This window comes from Tigriopus californicus, chromosome 1 (genome assembly GCF_007210705.1).
Source record: "Tigriopus californicus strain San Diego chromosome 1, Tcal_SD_v2.1, whole genome shotgun sequence".
Classification (NCBI taxonomy): domain Eukaryota; kingdom Metazoa; phylum Arthropoda; class Copepoda; order Harpacticoida; family Harpacticidae; genus Tigriopus; species Tigriopus californicus.
In genome coordinates, this window is record NC_081440.1 from 1966953 (window position 1) to 1990022 (window position 23070).

At 44.9% G+C, this 23070-nt stretch overlaps 2 protein-coding genes and 1 long non-coding RNA gene across 3 annotated transcripts; all 3 read right to left on the minus strand.

Moving 5' to 3' along the window:
* Positions 1-446: 446 nt before the first annotated feature.
* On the minus strand, positions 447-2110 carry LOC131881700 (eukaryotic translation initiation factor 3 subunit E-like). The gene is made up of 2 exons (XM_059228646.1): positions 1538-2110; positions 447-1405 (listed from the first exon to the last, which is right to left on the minus strand). Exons 1-2 carry the CDS (start codon positions 1977-1979, stop codon positions 528-530), a joined length of 1320 nt encoding a protein of 439 aa, XP_059084629.1. The 5' UTR covers positions 1980-2110; the 3' UTR covers positions 447-527.
* A 9732-nt stretch (positions 2111-11842) lies between these two features.
* Positions 11843-15196, minus strand: LOC131882119 (uncharacterized). Its single transcript, XR_009373450.1, has 3 exons — positions 14218-15196; positions 13508-13683; positions 11843-12424 (listed from the first exon to the last, which is right to left on the minus strand). It is a non-coding gene; the product is annotated as an uncharacterized LOC131882119 (long non-coding RNA).
* A 3116-nt stretch (positions 15197-18312) lies between these two features.
* On the minus strand, positions 18313-22709 carry LOC131882747 (uncharacterized). The gene is made up of 3 exons (XM_059230002.1): positions 22367-22709; positions 21355-21666; positions 18313-21269 (listed from the first exon to the last, which is right to left on the minus strand). Exons 2-3 carry the CDS (start codon positions 21537-21539, stop codon positions 19115-19117), a joined length of 2340 nt encoding a protein of 779 aa, XP_059085985.1. The 5' UTR covers positions 21540-21666; positions 22367-22709; the 3' UTR covers positions 18313-19114.
* Positions 22710-23070: the final 361 nt, after the last annotated feature.

The window sequence follows — 23070 nt, forward strand, 5'->3', positions numbered from 1 at the left end:
AAAAGAGACAAATGCTTTGTGCCGAACATTGCACATATCGACGGGCGAAGGGAGAAGATTGCCTACTACACCGTCCACTAGATGTTTTTCGTAGTGTTTTGACAATGCCGTATAATGTGAAGCAGCAGTTTTCCCCCTCTATTTTTTTGCGAGAGCAACCTCAACCATTTTCATAATTTCAATGAGCGCCGCTGTAGATTTTCTAGAATCTGATTTCTTTTTGTTGAGTAATTTGTCAATTTCTAGTGGGGATTGACCGAATGCTCTCTTAAATTGCTCACTACGTACTCTCATACCATATACGATGGTATTAGTGGAAACCTGTTCTTGAAGTGTTATTTGGCACTAATTTAAAACCTGAGAGAAATGAATTCGAACCCCAAGACGGGATTGTAAGCAAAAAAAAGTGATGACTTAAGCTGATGGAGGAATGAATGACCACGAAGTTCATCGGCATACATGAAGTTATAATAAACGTACAAGAGCGAAAATGGAGAAACAAAACGTGAGAGTTTGTGTGATCGGATTTAGAAGCCCTCGTTGCCCCAATTGGGTTGCTCTTGGGCTTTCTTCTTCTTTTCCACATTCATTTGCAGCATTTGACTGCGAAAGGACAAGGCCTTGGTTTTCTCGATGAGTTGCTGATACGGGGACATGGTTTGGGTACCCATGACCACGTGACCCAATTGCGAATCAATCTTAGCATCCAACTTGGCGTTCCGGATCAGGTTCACGATCCATTTCTCGGCCTCTCCGGGAGTCATGTTCAGTTTGGCGGCCAACATGTCGATACTGATGCACTGATGGATCCGACAGAAGGTCTCGAAGATCATGAGACGCGAGTTTTCGATGAAATCGTCGATGCACGCCACCAAGAAGAAGTCGTTGGCCAAGACGGTCTCGCACTCGCGGAGCTTCTGTTGGGCCCCGTCAAAGTCGAACTTGACATAGAGATCCTCGATGAACGAGGTGATGGGGTCCCGGTAGGTGTAGGATTCTTCCTGAATGACCTTGACCAAGTCCTTCATATCGTCGCCGCGGGAGCTCTTATTGATGATGACAGCCGTGGACAGATACCGAAGGATCCAAGGACACGTGGTCTGGATGGCATTGAGGTACTGCTTTTGGTGGAGGAACAGCTCAATGATCAAATCTTTGCCCTTGGGGTGGTTGAAGAACACGTACAGCGACCAGTGAATCAGCCACGTCCGTTGTTGCAGGGTCTGAAGCGAATTTCCGAACGACGGGTCATCGATCAAGCTCTGCAAACGCTTCAAATCCTCCAAAGCCGCATCCCAGCTCTGGGTCAGGATCTCGCAGGCCAATTTACCCCACAATCCACTCATGAAAGTGGCATCCGTCACCTGGATGAGAGCCCGTTGAAAATACAGGTACTCCAAGCAGCCTGTAAGCAAAATATAAAAAGTATAAAAACAACAGTAATCATGATACATGTGGACAAGCTTTTGGCACAAAGTAGTGCTCTTTCAGAGCCGTTTCCTGACATCCATCTCAGCCCGGTCTGCTGTAATCTCACCCGCATAGTTTCCGCAGTCAAATTGGAACTTGGCAAAGCTATGGCACGCATCCGTCAGTGCGGGCTTAAAATTGTGGTGCTTGGTCACGTAGTCCAACAACTGCTTGGGATCACGGGAAGACTGGGCCTGAGCCGTGACATCGCTGTTGGAAAACATCTGCAAAACGGGCTCGGCCTCGTTTTGCAGCACATCGAACCGCTGAACCACGGTCTCACGCTTCTCCCGTAGTTTGGCCAATGGCTCATCCTGACACGGATACAAGACCTGATGGATATCCATGACGAAATCCACCATGTTCGTTTTTGACAGCACATCCAGTTTAGCCTTGAGCAGATCCGTCTCGCTGTAGATCTCCTTCACGGAGAGGAACTCCAACAGGGGAATCACCAAGTGCCGGTCCAGATAGGGCACGATCTTGGAGCTCAGATCCCATTGCGCCATCTTGGAAGATAGAGGGACAGAGAGCAAGATAGAGAGGCCTCAACACAACCAATCCAGAGACCAATGTCGAGTTTGCGGCTTTGCTAGCAAACGCTGGCCTTGGTCAGCTGAACGCAGGCTCTCCAGAAAAAGCTACGTGAAGAAATGCAAAACAGACGAGGTCTTATTGTCAATGCATTCAATGTGAAGAAAGGGTTGAACGATTATTTTGATGAAAAAGGTTAGTAATTTTATCTTGAATGGAGTCATGTTTCCCGCCTTTCAAGAGATGTGGGTTAAAATTAGGTTCAGTGGCGCAAAAAAATGGCAGGTCTTTTAGTTTACGTTCAGGGAGGTAGCAGAAGCTTTTGCCCATGAAAGTGTCAGCGAAGGTTACTAATTTATAGCTAGAGTTGATCGCCAGAAGGCTGAACGAAAGTAGACAATACAGATCAGATAGATGGTAAGATTTACATACTTGATTTTGATCGAAAATGTTGAATTCAGGCGGTTAATTCTGGGATTGGGGCTCTTTGTATTCAAATTCAAACCCAATCAGAGAACAATCAGGGGCCTATAACAACCAGTAGTTCCGATTGTGCAAGCTTGGCATTGATATGGGAGGAACCCAGGTTCAAATCGGAGTGAACACATGCAAAATTCGGAGACACTAAGAGACGGCTTTGAGGGAAAAGGAAACGTTCAGCCAATCATCAGGGTGGCTAGAAGCTAAATTTGAAAACTCCAAAAACGAAAGGTCGATGACCATACGAATGAATTCCGACCTAATTGGTAAACATGCACTGCTGGGAAGTTTCTAAATAATAAGCGACTGTGTTCAAAGCATTTTGCGTCGATATTCATATTTTCAAATTTTTACCTGTCTAGTCACTCTTAACGGACTAGAAAAATGATCTCTTTTTTATTATTTTATTTTTAAGTAGAATTACTTGTAAAAATACTCATATATTTTGAAAACCCTCATCCTTGGAATAGAGACCTGGTCGACGACCAATAGAATAAAAAAGTCAAATACAGTATATATTGCCAATGAAAACGTATTCTGGATTAAAATCTAGAAATTGATTGAAGATATGTTTCTGAGTAGGAAAATGAATTCAAACAATTTCACATTCATGCCAGCCAGCCATCGTTATGCGAGTCAGCTCGGATTTGCTATCTCTGCATGTGGGGTTATCACTGAATATCATCTTCTCATTTGTACATGAAATTAAGTTTTAAATCTGATGTCAAATCAATTGAGAAAAACATTGCCGCTGGCAAATGTTAACGGACTCAGAGATATCATTTAATCCCAATTGTCGTAAAAACAAAGTCAACACAAGTCAACATCTTGATTCAGCAGCGCCTTTCATTCCATTCGAAGCTAAAAACATCACTCATGCATTTATCACTCACATTCGTTAAATGTGCTTAAGCACATTCTATTCACAATAATAAAAATGGTCCAAGCTCATAACCATGGGGGGCGAGTAAACATTTTAATGTCTTTTTTCCAAGTGGTATGGATTTGCATCTTTATCACATGTGAATTGAGATAGAAGGTCTGTCAGTGATTGAGCTAACAGGCTCTTATGAGGATGAGAATGAGGCATTCAACGAACGGGTGAAGTTGTGGATGGATAAGTTGTCGAGCGATAGTACAGCAGGCCGGGACAAGTGCAATTTGAATTTTCAGAAAGACAAAACTTGCACGAGGCACAGCCTAGTTTACTAATCAGTCTCTCTCTTTGGGAGTTTGCGGTCCTTAGGTGGGATGTGAAGATGCGACGATGAAAAGATGCCGATAGTGGAACGTGCGGGCGCCTTGGTGGCTCATTTGTCATAAGCAGAGGACCCATCCAATCCACGTGCTCTGTCCAATCACTCGCTCCAACTGAAATAGAAGATAAACAATGTAGATAAATTCAAACGACAAGAAGACCTCCCAAGCCAAACAAGATGAAACGGAGAGAGTCTGAAAGTCTAGAGATTTGGTAACGAATTGGCAACGAGCGACAAACATTGTTTGCCAAGTGAAAGACTGAAAGACAGCTCGAACTCGAATACTTCCAAGTTGTCCGTCTCTCAAGCAATCAAATGGTTTATGGCTTCACCATCAAGATTCACAGTCTGAATTGCATAGTAAATTCATAGCCCGCAGTGTTTCTTCAGCCAAACATGATTTCTACTCGAATGCAAAACTTTCGTTCGACGGACGGATCGTCGTCAATTTCCTGAGGAATGCCTGCCTCGTTCAGTTGTTCACGGTGGTTCAATTCAACGTGGACAGACAAGAAGTCAGTCTCATCACATGAGTCTCAGGTTTGTCAGCATATTTTTCTTCGGTTTTCAATCGGCATGCCGCTCGAAAAATATCACGGATCTGACCTGCACGGACTTGAACTAGACTCGATTGTTCAATCCTCACCAACGTCAACAACAATCAGGGTTAGTCCCAGAGAAATGATGAACGAACCGGTTGAGCTCGAAGGTCTTGGACAAGATGATGTTGCTGCTTTATTGGCCCATTTACAGATGAAGAAATGGGACTCTGGGCTCGAAATGATTCCATTCTCACTTCTTACTCTTCAAGCTGTGACTAAATGAATGCCAAGAAACATGATCTTGCTCGTTTCTTGGGGCGAAATGGAGGCTGGTGTGAGCATTGAGCAACGATCTCGAAGCCTCCCCAAAAAACACTGAAGCTTTTTTCCCCAGTTTTGTCGACATGCCTGCTTTTGGACTTACGATGCAAGTAAATCTCGGATTTAAGGACTGAAAAACGATTGGCCACAGAGACTAAAGCGGCATCTTGCGTTGGTGGCAATGATAATGCTAAGTTAGTTATTTTTTCAAGGAATCCCTTAAAGGCACATACGGTCAAGAGGAGTTCCAACATATGTTTGAGAGAGAGAGCATGATTTCATGGCAACGTCCTCAAAAGGGCATGATTCATCACATCATTTGAATGATCCTCAAGATCACTTCAAGTTTGGAGGAGCGAGGCCATCTTGGGCTCGAAAGATAATCTCAACGGGACTGAGAGCCGCCAAAGTACCTCAAGTCGTCGTGCATTTATTGGGGTTAGAGCAATAGCTGGATGGACTTACATAATCGGAGAGCAGCCCAATAATCCAAGACTGTTTGATCGTGGTCGAAGGTCTGATCTGATGAACTTTCACAAGGGCTTGCCAAACAAACTATCACTCGTGGAAGATAAGTCACCGATTGACATGAGGTATGCAAAGATCGAGAACCCATTACCTCGGTGTCCACAACTACTACTACTACTACTACTGCCTTTGAGTTAAGAGGATGAATAGATGGATGGATGGATGGACGGATGAACGGATGAGTCGTGGGTAGGCGGAAATTTCTCTTTTGGGCTCTTCCAATGTTGCTTCACGTTTGCTCAGTTCCAAGCATGACCTAAGAATGAGCAGTGGTGAGGAGATGTGCTCATCTTCCGTGCTTGTCTCACTCACTGCCCACCACCACCACCATCATCATCATCATCCCAATCACCACCACCACCACCAGCCCATAGTCAGAACTCGCTCCTCCTCAGCCAGGTCCACAAACACTTTGGGTAAGGTTCCCTTTCTCTCCCTGGGAAGTCAAGGAGGCATCCACTCGCGGGCGACATCCATTTCGACGGCGGTCGCGGTTCCTTCCTTCCTCTATCCAAGTCTTCGAGGCTTCGAATCTACGAGGCTTCGAGTCTTCCTCCGAGGAGCATCCTAAGGGGCGCGGTGAACCGGGTCGTCGCCAAATTGGCGCGAGTTACCACCGCCGCTTGAAAGTGATGGGGAATCGAGAAGGGTGTCAGGGTTGCGTCGTAGGAAACTGATTGGCCACATTCGCCGAATCTGGTGATCTGGCACAGTGCCTGGTGGTTTCGGAATTAATCTGATGAAGGTTGATCCGTCCCCTTTTGGCGTTGTTTGATGATCGACCATAAAAACCAATCTGTTTTGTGAACAGTTTTTTGAAATGAACCTTTGCGCACGTAAGTGATGTCAAAGGGGTTCAGTGACACCATTCGTCTACATTTGTTCTCACACGTGTTCCGTCAACCCTAAATCTACTTACTCATTGTTTTGGACCACTGGTTTCCCTTTTATGGCTAGTGGAGCGCGACTGAAGTGTTGGATGAATGACATTAAGATGCTCCACTCGACGAGAATGAATAATTTTCTGTCCGAGATGACCTTATTTGAACGCTCAGTTGGTCCGCTTTCTTCTAAAGTAAAGAGCAACCCTGAGAAGCATGTAGGTGGTTGCCAGTTTGAAGGCATGAAAGCGACTGAGAAATTGACGAGGGCTCTGAAAGTGGAATAGGAGGAGGAGAAGGAGAAGGAGGAGGAGGAGAAGAAGGAGGAGGAGGAGGAGAAGGTTGTGAGTCCAAAAGCTTCACGACCTGGGAGTTCACTAGGGAGTTCGGGATGTTGCTCTAATCGTGCGTTGGTTCTCTTTGAACTACCAGAGCTTGTCGCACTTGGATTATGGGGGCAAAGTGGGGCGCCAATCAAGCAGAGCCAAAAGCTTCACGACCTGGGAGTTCACTAGGGAGTTCACTAGGGAGTTCGGGATGTTGCTCTAATCGTGCGTTGGTTCTCTTTGAACTACCAGAGCTTGTCGCACTTGGATTATGGGGGCAAAGTGGGGCGCCAATCAAGCAGAGTGGAGAGCTTCTTGGCCTGAAACTCGTCGGTTGGTCGGTCGGTCGGTCCGAAACCTCATCCTCTTGGTCTTGGAAGAGAATGTTGTCTTCCAATATGCCTGAAGATCATGGAGAGTGAGAGAGTGAGAGAGAGAAGGAGACAGAGGGCAACAGAGTTCAAGAATGACCTGGGGTCTGTCTCCTCGTCTCCCTTCATCCACACACCATACACTACTGAGACTAGGGATGGATGGATGCCTTCGACCTTCCCCACCATGCATTCCCTCATCAGATTTCTGAATTGGCAGCATATCAATGAGACAGACGGAGACGGAAAACATGAATGGTATAATTGTCGGTGAACATCTCGGCACAAGATCTTGCGCTCCGCATACTCTCCTTGAGCCTGACCAAGGTGGTTAATTCTGACAATTGAGACTCCGGTGGTGTCAATTAAGGTTCAATCTCAATATATCTCTTGGCCAATTCACGCCTCTCGTCGTTGGTCCAATCTGCCCGCGTCTCATTGCTCTGCCAAAGATCTTTTGTGCCAGATTCAGGCCAATTCAAGAATGCGATCAGAGAATCCGTGTGGACCCCTTCAACTCGACTCCGCGGGCATACGTGAACTTGGTACTTTAGATGATGATGAAGAAGCAGTATCAGCCCAAGTACCTCCAAGCAGCAGCCTGACGTAGTTGTTCATCTCGAAGCCAAGTGTTTCTTTCTCTCCCGTCCCTTGTTCAGAGAGCTGGCTGCCCAGTTCCACATCTCTACGACGACGTACATGTGGCGTCATCAATAGCTTGACGCTGAAACTCAACAAAGATCTGGAGATCTCCCAATAGTTCACCCATAAACTCGACGAGCATCTCAAAAGTAGATTTAGAGCAATCCAAGACGAACTAGATGAAGCTCGAAGCTCTATCCATGGGCAGAGACGCTGGCAATAGTGGCAATAGTGGCAATGACCATAGGGAAGAGTAACACCCAGCCAGGCTTGGAATGAGTCTCCTTCAGTTACTTCCATGCTAATGAAGTCTTTTGTTACAAGCAAAAGTTCTGATTGGACGGATCCACCATGAACAAAACATCCTCGGAGATGAAGCTACTGCTGTGGATTTTTCTAGAGTCAATGTGAATAGGCGAGTTACTTCCACATGTGCTCCACTCAATCATCGGGTTTTGGCAGGTAGCTCCGGATTGGCCCGGCCTAAATAGGTCTAATAGCACACATGCCAAAAATCCCACTAATCAAAATCATCCTGCTCCTCTCCTTCATCTCCAAAGATGGATCGCATACGACTCACATCATGCATGCTTCTCTCGGTGGCCCTTCCGTGGCCCTTCCATCTCTCCAAACCCAATTGTAAAAGCGACCCCACTTTTATGGCTTGAATTCGGACTCTCTCTCTCTCTCTCACACACACACACACACACACACACACACATACTCACTCTTCTGTCTATGTGGGTTTACTCACATTGTGCTTACCACCAACCATTCCAGAGCACATACTACTGGCTCAAATCATATGCATAGGTCACGACAACCATTGCCTAGAAGCTAAGAGCGTACAATATATGTACACATCTCCCCCATCTCACAATGCACATATGGGATCTAAATATGAAATGAACCCCAAAGCCAAGCTTTGTCACATGGTCGGGGATCAAAGCACCAATTGTTGCTAGCCTTCTTACATGAAGCCCCGTTACTCACATACGTACGTACGTATATCACACACGTCCAATGAGTACAAAGAAAACTGTGCCATAAAGCTGGAAAGACCGATAGTATCGTATAGTTCAGTGTTCAATAATGATATAGTAGGTGGCCCCCTAGGTTTTGCTTTGGCTTCATCTAGTTTTCACCTCGGAAAAAGCTTCCTCGATTTGAGGACCCCCAAACCATGGTCACTGTATAAACTGCACAGTAGGTAGAATGTGGACGGTCCCGAAAAATGGCGATGGGGGATGTGAATTCTCAAAAGTTCACATCTACCAGTTTAGACACTCCCCTTCCTTATGAGTTGAATACGAGGAGTTCATATCCAAGCTCAAAGGGCTTTGGACGAGTCAGTATTCCACGCTAGTTGCATTCTTCGGTTTTGAACTTGGACCATCGTGATCAAAGTGTTTCGTTCTTTGTTGTTTAGGAAACCATTTCTGTTCGTGGGATTCACTTTGGAGGGCATCGAAGAAAGCGAGTATGAAAGTTCCAATTGGTTTTCGGAATTTTTCTCGTCAGAGTTTGTGAGAAAGAGATTCAGTGGACTTTCCAATATTTCAGTCGCGTTCAGGAGCTTGCCGGGTATTGGAAGTACAATATCTTGCCCATGACGCGGCAGATTTCCCACAGTTCATGAAGAAGAAATGGCCCAAAGTGATCAAGTAGAACCTAATCCCATATTATTTGAGAGGAGATTGATCATCGAGGAATTAATCAACCAAAACGGGACTAGCTTCAATTTTTCATTAGTGAACAATGCTCGGCTTACTTTGTCATCGAGGAAACCTTCTCCTCCTTCTCCTCCTTGCTCGTCTTCATCCTCGTTTGGCGATCAAATAAGGCATCTAATTTTACAAGCTCGGAAATAAGGCCATCAATAAGTGCATCCATCCGCGTGATCACTGCATGTCAAATAATAAATTGAATTATGTACGACGCATTAGGTCCTCAAAGCCATATTCTCACACTGCACATGGCTTTTTGATGGTAATTCTAAAAGATTGGCTCGAAACAACCGCCTCTCATTGTAGAGCTAGCTTCAAATCCTTCAAGTGATTGGATCGATGAAATGTTGCTACTTATAACAAAACCAAAAGTTCAAACCAAATTCAACCAAGTGAAGACCTCTCTGTAGCCTTTCAACTTTCGTTAGCCTTTGGCTCGAAAATAAAAACTGAACAATGTATGGGAAAAAGTACCAGACGGGCGATGAGTTGGAAGTGCGTGTACGCCAAAAAATCTGTCGCCTTTAGATATTTACAAAGGATCTCTTTTTTGTCCAAGTTCTCAGAACTTGGCACCCTCAAGCCCATTTGAGGCTTTGAAACATGGTTGGGACGCACGGACAAAGCCACACTTGATCCAGATTATCCTTCGCCCCTCCCTGGCCAAACTTGCTCTCGCATTTGGATTTTAGGTAGTCCAGACTCTTGGATCCTGAATCAGTTGATAATGAGTCGGAATAAAATTTGAGCCTGCCTACCTTTGGTTCCATGACCGAATTGCAACAGTGCAGCTATTGCAACTATTGTACAGTGGAACTAGAGGGTAAACCGTCGACGACGGATATGTCCGAATATGTAGATTAGTTTCCCATGGAAATTGTGCGCCGCGATATGCGCTGCACTCTGTGGGGCCGATATTGATTCTGTGAGTGATGTCTGTCGAGTCTACAAAGGGACACAAAAAAATATCCCGCTCATTCGTGACAATGGAAGCCGCCGAGACGGCTTAACATTCTCTCTCAATGAAATATCCTGAAGGACAGGAATTTTCCCATCATTCGAGAACAAATGAACAACCCGTTGTTGCTTTCGGCCGCCGAACTGATGTCAAGAATTGCGGATCGGAGGGAAACATATAGTTAGCTGAAGGTGTTTTTTCTTGAAAATTATCTTTCCATTTTTCAAGTGGGGGGAGCCGAACTTTCTGCCGCATCATCGACAAAATATTAAAATTCCGCTCTACTAGCACGATTTCGGCGAGGCAAACTGGTTCAAAGAAGCATTACATTACCTGCACAGCCAAGTGGCTCGTAAATTATGGATCGACCAAAAACTCTCTGATTTTGTCGAGTTGAACTGTTTTCGGTGGGAAAATCCCGCGTTTTCAGTTACGTGGACGCGAAATGAAGTTGTCGTTTAGTGAATGGGAGAGAAAATACAAGAATGCCGAGGACAATACCTCATTGATCAACAAGTCTGAATGTAAGTCTGAGTTTGTTGAAATAAACACCGTTGTTTACTCAAGATTGATGACCAATCTCATTTCCAACCATCCAATCGAGCAACAGCTGCTTGAATGCCATGGCAGACCTCATCCCGCCCCCAAAAACCTTATATGGAAAGCACAATCAAGACGTAAGCCACCTTTAATAGCTGGCGAGCTGAACAATACCAACTCTGAAAGCAGTAGCCTCTTTCTCTTGCACTTCGAAGCCTTCAATTACTTAATTACTATTTACCACCACAGGGCACTCAGTTCCGGTGAGCCAGGGAGACTAAAATCATTAAATTCCACAAATTACACACTCCTCTTGGCTGTCAGAAAGTCCGTGAATTTGCTAAACGAAATGTTTTCTCACGGATCCCTGTTCACATGTGCAATGAGGTCGCAATCATTTCCCTGAATAGCGCACCAAAGTGTTCTGCTTGATGATGTTTGCTTGATTTCTGGCTTGTGTCTTGTTAAAGAGCTCGGAGTTCAGTCACCCTATCCAATGTTGTGAACAAAAAAACTAGTTCGACGAAAAAATGGGAGTGACTTCTTGCAACACGTGGTTGGACTCATGAGCGCATGATGTTCAGTCAAGCTTCTCTTCATTGAGAGTTCTAGGTAAGAGAAGAAGCCGAAACATAAAATTGAGGAAGAGTTTTACCACGGATTTGTGAATATTCATGATGCATCATCTTCTGTGCCAAAACTCACTTAAGACTTATCTGGTTAGCAGAGAGGAATCATATTTGACTAATGACCAACTGAGGGAATTTTCAGTTGAGCAACATTGCCGCTAGTTCATGTCAATATATGTAAGTAATTTGGATGTCAAAGAGCTCATGGAGCAATAAGATCTATCAAGATCAACCTTGTCAACCGTGCGAGTGAAGTCATTCATGAAAAAAGCAACGGCATCATTTCCGTCAGTGGAATCTGATCCCTTTTTTTGCTATTTCACCAGAAGCGGACTAAAAGACTAACGGCTTGTCAAGAGCTGGGATGGATTGGAATGCTCTAAAAACATGATTATGCTAACAAGTTTTTTCCTTCGCTCTTTTTCATCGCCTTTGTGTGAGGAGGAGGGTACAAAACAAAAATGCCAACAATTCAGAAGTTCCTTCATGAGCCACCAATGGATCTTGAGCAGCTGGACACATTTTCATGAAACCTCAGACTAAGTCTTGCCATCCAGCGAAATATCTCAGGCCAATAATTTCTTGTTAATCATCACCGAAGTGTTTCACCAAACCAAGCATCATTTATTTCAAGCGTGTCCTACTTCTTTGGGTACAAAACTTTACTACCCCATCCAAATTGGTCTTGCAGCACTCTTGCTCAGGCCCCGAGATTTAGTGGATGTGTCCAATGAGATCCCGCGTTGGAATGTTCAAAGGTAAATTAATAAATTCCAGAGGCCGATCAAAAGGCAAGCCCAGGCCCAATTCATTTCTCCAGAAGCCCCCGTCTTTGTCCAATCTCGCAACCACCACTACTGTACACTACCCACTCGTTGGTTGGTTGGTTGGTTGGTTGGTTGGTTGGTTTGTTGTTAGTTGGTTCTCCATGTTCTTGTAACCCATGAAGGGAGGAGAGTACAGACAGGGAGAAAGAGAGAGAGAAGGAGCATTGAGGAGAGAAATCTAATCGAAGTTCATAATGCGAATCAGCATGGAACCCCTTCTCGGATATGACTTAGAACAAAGACCTCGTTTTCCCATGCATGTGGATGTCTGGCCATGTGGAGTTGTTACTGCCTCTTTCTTCTCGTTCGTTCGTTCGTTCGTTCTTTCTTTCTTTGTTTTGTTGCCCCTTTTGAGAACAAATCCCACCAAGGAAGCCCCATCATGCATTCTAAATCCATTGAAGAAAGAAAAAAAAATCATATGCATCGGAAAGCGATCTTGGAGCTCTGAATCTTTGCATGAGATGGGCAGGAAAAGGTATCGTAATTCTGGGGCCGAAATTCCCAATTGCCCTTCAATTAAATAACTCTTCTACACTTTCATTCATTGAGGAGCTGTCAAGAAAAGTTAACATATGCTCATCCTCAAAGAGCTTCAAAAGAACACACTCATAATAGGTGGTCATAAATCATGGCCCTCAAAAGCCAAATTGCCATAAGCGGATCTCCAAGCCAATATTACCACATGCACGGCTACGAGTAGATCAGCGGAGTAAAAGTACTACTTGAAGTAGAAGTAAACCTGGAAAGAAGTCCCATTGCCTGACTACAAATCCGGGACTGGCACAAGGGCTAAAGATGCTAAAGAAGGCAATTTAAATCATCTTAAGATTCACTTTGGGCGAGATAAATCTTGCATAATGAAGGCCGAAATAGGGAGAGGCTAATTTCCCTGACTCCACACCCCTGTTTTCAGTTGCTCCGGTCATGTCGACCAGGAAAGCAGTACTCCCGTGCCAGAGCACTCCGCCAAAGCAAACACTCGTACTGCAGTACTGAGTCGTCATAATGGGAAATGGGGTTTGAAGTGCAGAAGTGTATGGCGAGGTGCTCCCAGATTTGTTGCTCTCAAAGCGGGTTATGTTCTCAAGCGTGGTTTTCTTGTCGGCCACTGATAAGGGGAGTTAAATTTGGGCGTTGCCGGGCAATTTCTCCGGCATCCCGCCTAGACAGACGAGGCGTTTGCAACCAATCATATAAATACGGTAGAGGTAGAAGAAGTAGTAATGGGAGAGGAGGAGGTAAAGGAGGGGCTGAGCCCACACCTTAGTCGATCCAGCCATGCTTTGGAAACATAACACCTACACACCAGTCCCACTACTTTATGACAATCCGTGGAAAAATCTGGATGAACCTATCTGCCAAGCGAACTAATCGGAGTGAGTGTCCAAAACTCATGGCAAAATGGCCGTCCATATCCCCTCCTCCTCCGTGCAAGATTCATTTGGGCTTAAGCTAATCTTTGTACTTACAAAAGATGAACTTCCTCATGAAATTGGAGACATCCGTATTGGAAGAACGAATTCCAAAGGCGTTGAAAGGCAAGAAAATGGTGGCATATCCTCGGAAAAAACATCAACGAGGTCCAAGATGAATGGGGCCGAAAAGAATCTCAGTTTCCTGTCCTTTCAAGACAACTTCAGCAACCCTGCATAAATTGAATGGCAACAAGTTAGAACATCGGGTTCGCCAACCACGTGGAACTCTTGTCGAACGGTTCTCGCGCTCAAAAAACGAGGTAGTTTTAGACAGGTGACCCGTCCATAATAAGTTTCTGACCAGATATCCGCTCTTTTGACAAACATACAAAGAGAGAGAGAGAGCAAGGTAGAGCAGACAAAAATCCCCCTTTCCGTTTGACCGAACTTTTCAATTTTCAATGCACAATGTGCTCAAGGTGGCCGAGTCGGAATGACGAACGTGAACTGTTGCTCAAGGATCGAGAATATATGTCACAAAGAGTAGTACCAGTGGAAGTGGTGGATACGAAGTACATGCTAGCCTAGTCCCGTGTACCATATGAACGTGTCCATGCGGGTAGTATGGATACCGGGAGAAAGAGGACCGAGGGAGTCTCGGGTGAGACGACGGGGTCGAACATGGCAATTCAGAGCTTTTCAGAGCACTCACTACCAGGGACAGTAACAATGGGGGCAAAAATTCGTTAGAATCGTCTTCTTACTTGTATTTCTCCATTCATGCGAGGGTCGAAGCGAGCTTTGTGACATTGTCGATCGCCCATCCTCTGTCCAGCAAGAGGACAACGATCCTCGTCTAGCTGCAGCTCTTGAGCTCTCCGACAACGGCGAGTTCGAACGAGGTTGATTTTTACAGCTGGTTGATCTCGTTTCGAAGGTGGCCAATCAGGAGGTTTGGATGATGATGATGATGATGAAGAAGAAGAAGGTGGTGCTGATGGCGTTTGTTGTACTTGTAATATTCTTGCATGTATTCCATTAATAAGATCTGCCCACGATCAAACTATTGACACCAAAGCACCAAAGCCACACTACTCTTTCTGGTTGACGTCTGGCCCGGTCCTCGGAGGAGTTGTCAATGACTGGGATGAGATAAGGTGTTCTTGAACTCTCCAAAGCTTATCATCATAAAGAAAGAACGATCGAACGAACGAAAGACAGAGTCGGAGACGAAACCTGGCCGAAAAGCGGGGAGACTTATTCAAAGAAGCCTCAGGCCCAAACCCAGGCAACAAAGCCAAAGAAAGGGAGAGACACACAAGACCTGGGCACCAACAGTCCATGGCAATGATAGTGATGATGATGATGATGATGACGACGACGTCGGCGTTGTTGTTGTTGTTGCCTGTTGCCCGTTGCCGGCTTCTATCCCCTGAACCCGTCAGGCAGGGCCAGGTACTCTACCTCCACTCATATATGAACCAACATGTACTAACAACAACCACCTCCATGTTCTCTCTCTCTCTCTCTCTTTCTCTCTTTCCAAGAAGTTCGAGACCAAGTCGTGCCTTTGGTCCGGAATGTAACTGTACAATCTCCGAAGTAGTTGGGGCGAAGGCAAAGGCGAAGGCGAAGAAAGAGCAGAGGGAGCAGGGAGATCGATTCAGAAGACAAGCTAAAGAGAACCAAACCTGACTTGGGTTGGAAAAAAAAAGAGTACCGAAACTTGCTTGAGAAACGTCGTCGGCCACTCCGACGACAATCACGATGGCCGTCGCAGTTCGTATGGTGTTGTTGTTATTGTTGTTGTTGTTGTACTTTTACAGCCCAGCCCAGCCCAGTTAGATTGGCAGAGAAAACACTACTTCCAAGAGTGGGATTTTTATTCAACTCTAAAAGATCTCGGCACCGTGGATGACACTTTTGATGAGGGGCCAATATGGAGCGCTAAATCAACTCCTGAGTACTTCTCAGGGTATAATTGCATCATGTGAAGACGCTAATAAAAAATGAAGATCTGGTCATAATTGAACCTCCAAGGATGATCTATTTTATTTCTCCTCCCGAGGCCTTCCCACACAACATGAACCCTCCCGTGGTCATGGTCGCCCATTCTTAGCACGGGACAAAGACCAATTTATTGAGTTTGCGTGCATTCCAGCGATTCCAGCAAGTTGGTTTACAACATTAACAACAATGAATGATGCTCGCAGATCGCTTCCAAAGACGACAGACGTACGCACAGAGCACAACAAGAGCGAGAAAGAGATTCGGAAACAAAAATGCCTGACCCGAGCAACCTGAACTCAATAGTGCCCAAGAGGGTCGTAAATCAAGGGCTGCAATGACATTTCAGAAGCGAGAACCGACGTAAATATGGATCGGAGGGTGATATTGTACAATGTACACCCATTATTCACATCCGGATAGATGGCCGGACAACCAATGAGGTCATAAATATGAGTGTACCTCGTGGGGTCGGAGATAATTTGCTGGAGGCCTTTAAGATTCTGTCGCTTGGCCTAATTGCTTGTAGACCTCTCCGTGCTCCATGGCACAGTCATACTCGTAAAAAGGCCAACAGGGCATGCCACAATTTAATGTTTGTCAGGTTTATCTGACACTCAAAACTTGCAACTTGCTCATCCTCGCTCAGAAATGGACGCGTCCAAAATTTGAGAGGACTATCAACTAGATCCGCCGTTTTCCTCGCAAACCAAAAACGCGCAAAGAAAGTTATCGGACATGCTTTTTCATGCCTTCTCTTGCCCCAATAACTCGGTCGTTGTCACAAAGATCTTGGAATGAGGATGGATTGGGTTGGTAATTGATTTCAGAGGGTTTCCTTGGCGAGAATGCGGGCCGTTTTCTATTGATTCGGGTCATCGCACAACAACTCACGAGAAGAATGAAGAAAGCGAGAAAGAAAAAAAGAACCAACCTGAAGATCGGAGACGGCGAGGTTGCCGACTCCTCGATAGAGCGAGTAAGGAGAAGATCAGATCTCCAGAGTTGGCGTCACTCGAATCAAAAGTCTTCAAATGGTTCAAAGATCTCTCTCTCTCTCTCTCTCTCTCTCTCTTTCTTTCTCCATACGTGACCGGGTTGAGAATAAAATCGACTTTCTCGTTATGATCAGCGTTGATACCACACACTGCCTACGCCGTTCATGCCAAGAAGATTAGACGAAGAATTCGGACCAGCTGTGAAGAATGAATCCCAAGTCGACCTCTTCTTCCATATGAGTAAAGTGAAAATGAACTTCGTTTGTTTAATTTTTTCACAGACTGATCGCCAGACCTTTAGTGTAGCAGTAAGTTTATTAGCTTGTCCCTTGATTGGAGCCTCATGCATTTTAAAGGCCAAAGGTCAGTCATCGTCCTTGGATGCGGGCTGTCCAGAGAAATGGCCCTCATTATCCAGACATGCTCACTTTGCTCTCATCGGACCAGCTGTGAAGAATGAATCCCAAGTCGACCTCTTCTTCCATATGAGTAAAGTGAAAATGAACTTCGTTTGTTTAATTTTTTCACAGGCTGATCGCCAGACCTTTAGTGTAGCAGTAAGTTTATTAGCTTGTCCCTTGATTGGAGCCTCATGCATTTTAAAGGCCAAAGGTCAGTCATCGTCCTTGGATGCGGGCTGTCCAGAGAAATGGCCCTCATTATCCAGACATGCTCACTTTGCTCTCATCGTGAACTAGTCTTGATCCAGTCAAAGCAGGATGGAGGATCCACACAATTCCATTTTGAGCTAGGACTGAGTAAGAAATCCTAAATGATAGATGACTTTTCAAAGCAAACACTTTGGTGCTGAATAATGCTCATTGATGAGAGGAATAATACCTCTACATCTCCCATGACTGCTATGCTCAAAGAAACGGGAGGAGGAGAATGACTTGGACCAACAACCATCATTTCTAGGACGGGAGGTAGTAGACAAGCTTTTTGTTCTCATTCAAATCGAACAAAAAGAGCTTGGGAGAGAAAATATTCTTTATTATGGTCGGGGGCTCAAAGCCTGGATGGACACATCGTAATGCAGCGTCCTCAGAGGTAACATGTTTAGTAATTAATGGACAATTTAGATTAGATCAAAGTCAAACTTGGCTGGGGGATCATTCCAAGATTTATGAGACAATTCATGAAGAGCATCGAGGTAATTCCTGATTTAGATTCTAGTCATGTTAGGACCCACTCCTGGCAACACTGAAGGAAGCGTCTATCCGTGTGGTCAAGAAATGGGTAGTAGCCGGTAGTAGCTTCGGAACGGGTTACTGATGATATGATGTGAGGTGGTAAAATGGAATAATTCGACCAGTGTGCTTGGAATGTCAGGTTTGGCTTCCTAGTGTCGGTCGAGCCCTGAGGCCTTTGTTTGGGGGTCGTTTTTATCTAACCTCTTTAGTGGCATCACCCAGTTTGTCTTCTGCCGGGCAGAGAAAGAACGCGAGGACCATGAACAGAAATGATGGTTGCATTTCGGGGGACTGACAGCCCTTATTTGTTTAGAAGATGCCAGGCACGTACCTCTTTGTTTCGGCTCGGCAGGGTTGGGTATAATGTATCCAAAACTGGGATTAATCGTTCAAAGATTCCGCTTGTAATGGCGTGGTGTACTCACCGAAAGAGAGAAAGAGAGAGAGAGAGAGAGAGTGGGTAGAAAGACTTGCCAGATCCAAAGGAATGCAATTTTCATGCCATACGTGCCTTTTCCTGGGTTTTTTAAAAAATACAAGAAGTCATTTGAATTCATATGTATATAATGAATCATGAATTCCAGCTTCATTTCGATTGGTGACAAGTGTTGTGTAAAGTGAAGGCATGTTGGTAATTAAACTTCTAGAGGATAAAGATACATTCTAATTGTTCCCTGACATCCATGCCAAAATGCACTCAAAAACCGTTCATCTTAAAGAAAGGTGTGCGTTGTGATAAATTGAGGAACAGATGTGCATTATCAACAATCCGGAATGAGGCGATTTTCCTCTTCTACCTTTCGCTTCTCGCCCATAAACTTTGAACCACCGAGCGAGCGTTGAACTCTCTTTGTAGGGATTTCCATCGTCATATCGGATCTCTTTTTAAAACTGTTCACATCGCAATAGCGAATGCGAATGAGTTGAGGTCGATTTGCAGATCTCTCTCAAAGAGTGCATGAAGTGGGAAGAAAATGAGGAATAATAGCAAAGTCCCTTGGTGTTCTGACTAAACGATGCATTTATTGAACTCTTTTTTTTTTCTTTCCGTGTTCTTTGTGAATGCGCGCAACTAATCTTCAGGCCGAAAGTGGAACCATCCACGGCGGAGAAAAGAGCTTATCTGAAATGGTTTTCGTCCACTAAAGCCGTTCGTGACTCGAGCATTATGCCTGGCACTCAGATTGTGGTCGAGCTCAATCATTAGACTTGATCGGTTTTTGCTATCTTTCCGACGTAATTCGTCACTTGGCACACATCAAACTCCAAGAGATAATAATGGTGACATCATTAGCCTGCCATGTTCGCTTCATCCAATTATCCCCGAAGGAATCATCAAGTTCAATTGACACCAAGACACTGAACGGATCTTCCAAATTATTTTATCACCGAAGTTGAGACAGTAGCAAAAAAATAGAGGTTGCGTGACAATGATAAATGCAATGGGGGCAAACAAGTTCGACTCAGTCAGAAACAGGATGCGCGCCAAAATATAAGGGCGAAACGAGGCGGATTTGGTTTTCCACAAATCGAAGTTCATTCAGAAGTCCAATGGTCGAGCAGTGAATGTAAGCTGCCAAGTAGGAAGCGATCCACTGGAAGTTATCCGGCAGTTGCAAGATGTGCATATCGGCCATCGCCTTGTTCGTACTGCCACGAACTTTTGGCCTGTTCGATCTGAGTCCATAATTCAGGAACCAATAATAATTGAATCTTGGATAGACAAGTCCTTCGTGTTGATTGAACCTTTGGCGGCGTGAGCTCAACAACTGTGAGTTATACAAATGGCCATGATTGATGTTTTTAAAGCGAATAACACGCTCCGAGAATTTCTTCCAATGGAATTTGATATCCACGTCTGTGGCCGATGGTTCCACTTCTGGCCAGTGGATGTGCGACTCTCCTATGAGTTTGAGCTTTCGCAAGGCTGACTTGGCGTACGTTGAAATTGTCTCGTGCCCACTAGGAAGGTCGGAGAGAAAGTAAGCTGAGAAATCTGACAAAGGTCGCAAACTAGTGACAAGATCCAAACGGTTGAAGGGGGTTGGAATACTGGCGTGTCGCTTAAACAACGGTAGAGTGGCTATAAAATTGAGATATCTGCTACGTTTCCCAAAGACGAGACCTTCTTTGGAGTTGGACTCTTGAAATTCGTACTTTTGCATCAATGTCCCTAGACTCATTTCTACCTCCGGAAAGAGATGTTCGTATTGAGTCCGCAGAGGAAATGCGTACTTGCACGCAAGTTGGAGTCGAACCTTGGACATGGCTAGCCAAGCTCCGATATCAAACATCTCATTCGATGACTCTGGTCGATGAGATTGGTTCCAAGTTCGGGCATAATCCGAATAGACCAACTCTGTCGAGTCGTCTAAAACATAGAGATACTTGAGGCAAAACAAGATCAAAGCCAAAACCCGGCGTTCGCAAGAAGCCGTCGTGTCTTCCACTTTGTTCAAATTTGACCCGCCTAGGAGGACCTTCAATTCCAACAAGCCAGTGTTAGGCGTCAAACTGGCCGTGATCACATCGAAGAGTTCCTTGGGCAGGCACAAGTCCTCCAAGTACCTCCTTAAAGTGTTCTGAAGAATCTCATAGCGGTTGAGCTCGACTTCGCCCAACTCGAAGAAGCAGCCCAAATATCGTACCTCACCACTGATGTCATGGGTGATTTCAAATGCGTCGGAGAGGGCTGTATCTATTCGGACATACGCTTTCATACACTTTGGGATCAATGGCCATGGGTGGTAGTACGAAATAGCCCCGGTCCGAATCCAGAACAAGATATCGGCCACGGTCCATTGGTTGTTTTCGGTGAGGGCTAAGGCTAGCAAAAGTGTGGTCATCATCTGTGGCTTCGAGAACGGCGAACGCTCGCCAATGTGTCGGTAGTGGCGCGTGCTCCGGTCAATAATCATGCTTTGAGTCTCACGAGTTTCATCGTGATCTTCATTTTCGCTCTTGTCACTGACTGGCTCCTCGGTGGTGGAGGAAGGATTGACTGAGGACGCATTCATAGACAGATTCTCCCAATCGGATTCGTTGTTGGATTGGGAGGCGTTTGAGGACGTGGGACGTTGGCTTTCCGGAGTTTTCTCCACATCCGAAGTGTCGAATCCCTGATCATAATTGCTCAACCACGAAGTGTTGCTACTTATTGTGGAGTTGCCAGAATTCTCCGAAAACGACTCATCCACCAAGTTCTTGAGAAACTTTCGTCGCTTCCGAGCTCGTTTCTTCCTCTGTTCGCGAGCATCAAATTGATTCTCCTCCTCATCGGACGAGACAATCGGAACATGTTGGGTACGTTTGCGTTTGAAGTATTTACGTTCACTACCAATCACCATTCGCTTTCGATTGAACAGCTTGACTTGCAAGTCTCGAACCGAGTTGAACTTGGACTTCATGTCTTTTCCAAAGCCTTGACCACTCAATTGCAATCGCAAAGACCATAATGTTAGTGTAATTTCCTTAAGGGACGGATCAGCGCCCAGAGCGATGAGCTCATCTACCCAACCTTTGAGGACAAACGAACTCAAGTCCGTGGTGGTGAAACTCGTCGGACTTTTGATAAGCTTTTGGGTTTTGGCTTTCTTGGCCTTTTTTGATCGGACTAATCTGTGGATACAAAAGAACACCAACAATTGACTGACAAAACATTAATGAGAGTAGAAATAAATGGAGGGGATCAAGGGCTACTTACACTTTTTGAAGTTGGAGAGGCCCGGCACCTGCGCCAAATATCCCCATGGTTTCAGCATCAGCGACGGTGTCTTGGCCATGCTCTTGAGATTCAGTTTGACAAGTCCGACAGACGCTGATCCCATCTTTCTTGTAAAAGGTTGTGCCATCACAAACCTCACACGTGATGGCCACGTTTTGACTCATATTGGACGGATTTGAGTGAGGAATCTCGGTTAAACACCTCTAAATACTGGCTAATGTCGGCTACGTTCCGATGAACTGAGTCGATTTTGATGTTCAAGTTGTTCAAATGCTGACTCACTTCGTTCAACTGAAAGACAAAGAGTAACTAATAAATACAACTGGGTAAGAATCCCAATGATTAGGAAGCCAGTAGCCCCATTGCATAGTTTTCAGGGGCCCTATTAGAGCTTTACATTCAGTAGTTGAATTAATTACGTGGCGAAGTGACCAGCGCAGTTTCCAAGCATGAGATAAGTTATTGGTTCGGTTCTCCTTCCCAACCTTCGGCAAGCAAAACTTTTTGACGACGCGAATCACGCCCTCAGACGGAGAAACAATCAGATAAGTGACAATAATATTACCTACTATGAGAATTTGATACTGCATGATACGATGATGGCTCGCTCCTCCGACCTTAGTTCCCCAAATAATCAACAGGAAATGCGTTAGTGAGAAAAGTATTTTGACAAAAAGTGAGAAACTTGTAAAATCGTTAGTTCGATATGGCCAAATCACAATAAAATAAGTAACAGTTGTCCTTTTACCTAAAATAAAAGCCCGTTGAATGAAAGCAAAAAAATATGTATCAATTTTTAAGGACTTGACGTCCAGCTTTGCACTGTTTCTGTGCCTTTGGGTAAAGTGGAAGTAGATAGCAATGCTTTTGTTTTCATATTTATCTCTGATAAGCAAGTTTCAGCTATGGAATACGTTGAAATCCCTTGGATCTCACTCGTCCTTTCTTTTCTTCCAATTTCCAGGTGAAACTGCGTCGCTCTATGACGTACCTCAATTCCATAACCCTCTAATCTGGTTTGCTTCTGGGACTGGAGGATCACATTTCGAGTAACGAAGATCAAGGTTATTGACAAGGCTAGCAAGGCCAAGACGGTGGCCAAGTACAGAGGCCTCCCGATGACCAAACGACGAAATTGACGTGGTACACAAGGATGGCTGTCATCCTGGATCAACAGGGACGAACTTGAAGCAGAGGCTTGAGCATGAGGAAGCACGCAACGAGGATCCGTAGAAGACAAATCGTGGTGAAATGGCAGAATCATCGGATCATCACATTTACTCGAACAGTCTCCTATGAATATTGGGATGATTGGGATGCATGGGCCAGGAGGTCTCAGTTTCAATCAATGTAAACAAAAGATCAAGTGTTGCTAAAAGAAAGAATGGTAAATGGACCGAACATTTGGCAAAATCCGTCAGTAAATTTCGGGCCGGCCAAAACTTGCATATTAATATGGTCTTTATTGACAACAAATTTGAACCCCAAAAATCACCTGAATTTGCACAACAAATTGCAAATAAACTTGTCGAAACACAGGCACTGGTTCTATCTGGAGGGGCGTAGAGACTATTTTTGCCTTCCAAATCAATCAAAAGTCAATTGCCAAAAGGAACATTTTATCACAATAACTCCCAGCACCATAACCTGTACCAAGAAGAACTCAAGAATTGGTGGAGTTCTTGCTTGAACCTG

What these genes read in the sequence shown, in the direction of transcription:
- LOC131881700 (XM_059228646.1), bottom strand. Translation starts at nt 1,979, where the DNA reads ATGGCGCAATGGGATCTGAGCTCCAAGATCGTGCCCTATCTGGACCGG. An exon ending in TGACTGCGGAAACTATGCGG is followed by an intron (nt 1,406 to 1,537) that starts GTGAGATTACAG and finishes TTTTGCTTACAG; the next exon opens with GCTGCTTGGAGTACCTGTAT.
- LOC131882747 (XM_059230002.1), bottom strand. Translation starts at nt 21,539, where the DNA reads ATGAGTCAAAACGTGGCCATCACGTGTGAGGTTTGTGATGGCACAACC. An exon ending in CCTCTCCAACTTCAAAAAGT is followed by an intron (nt 21,270 to 21,354) that starts GTAAGTAGCCCT and finishes TTGTATCCACAG; the next exon opens with ATTAGTCCGATCAAAAAAGG.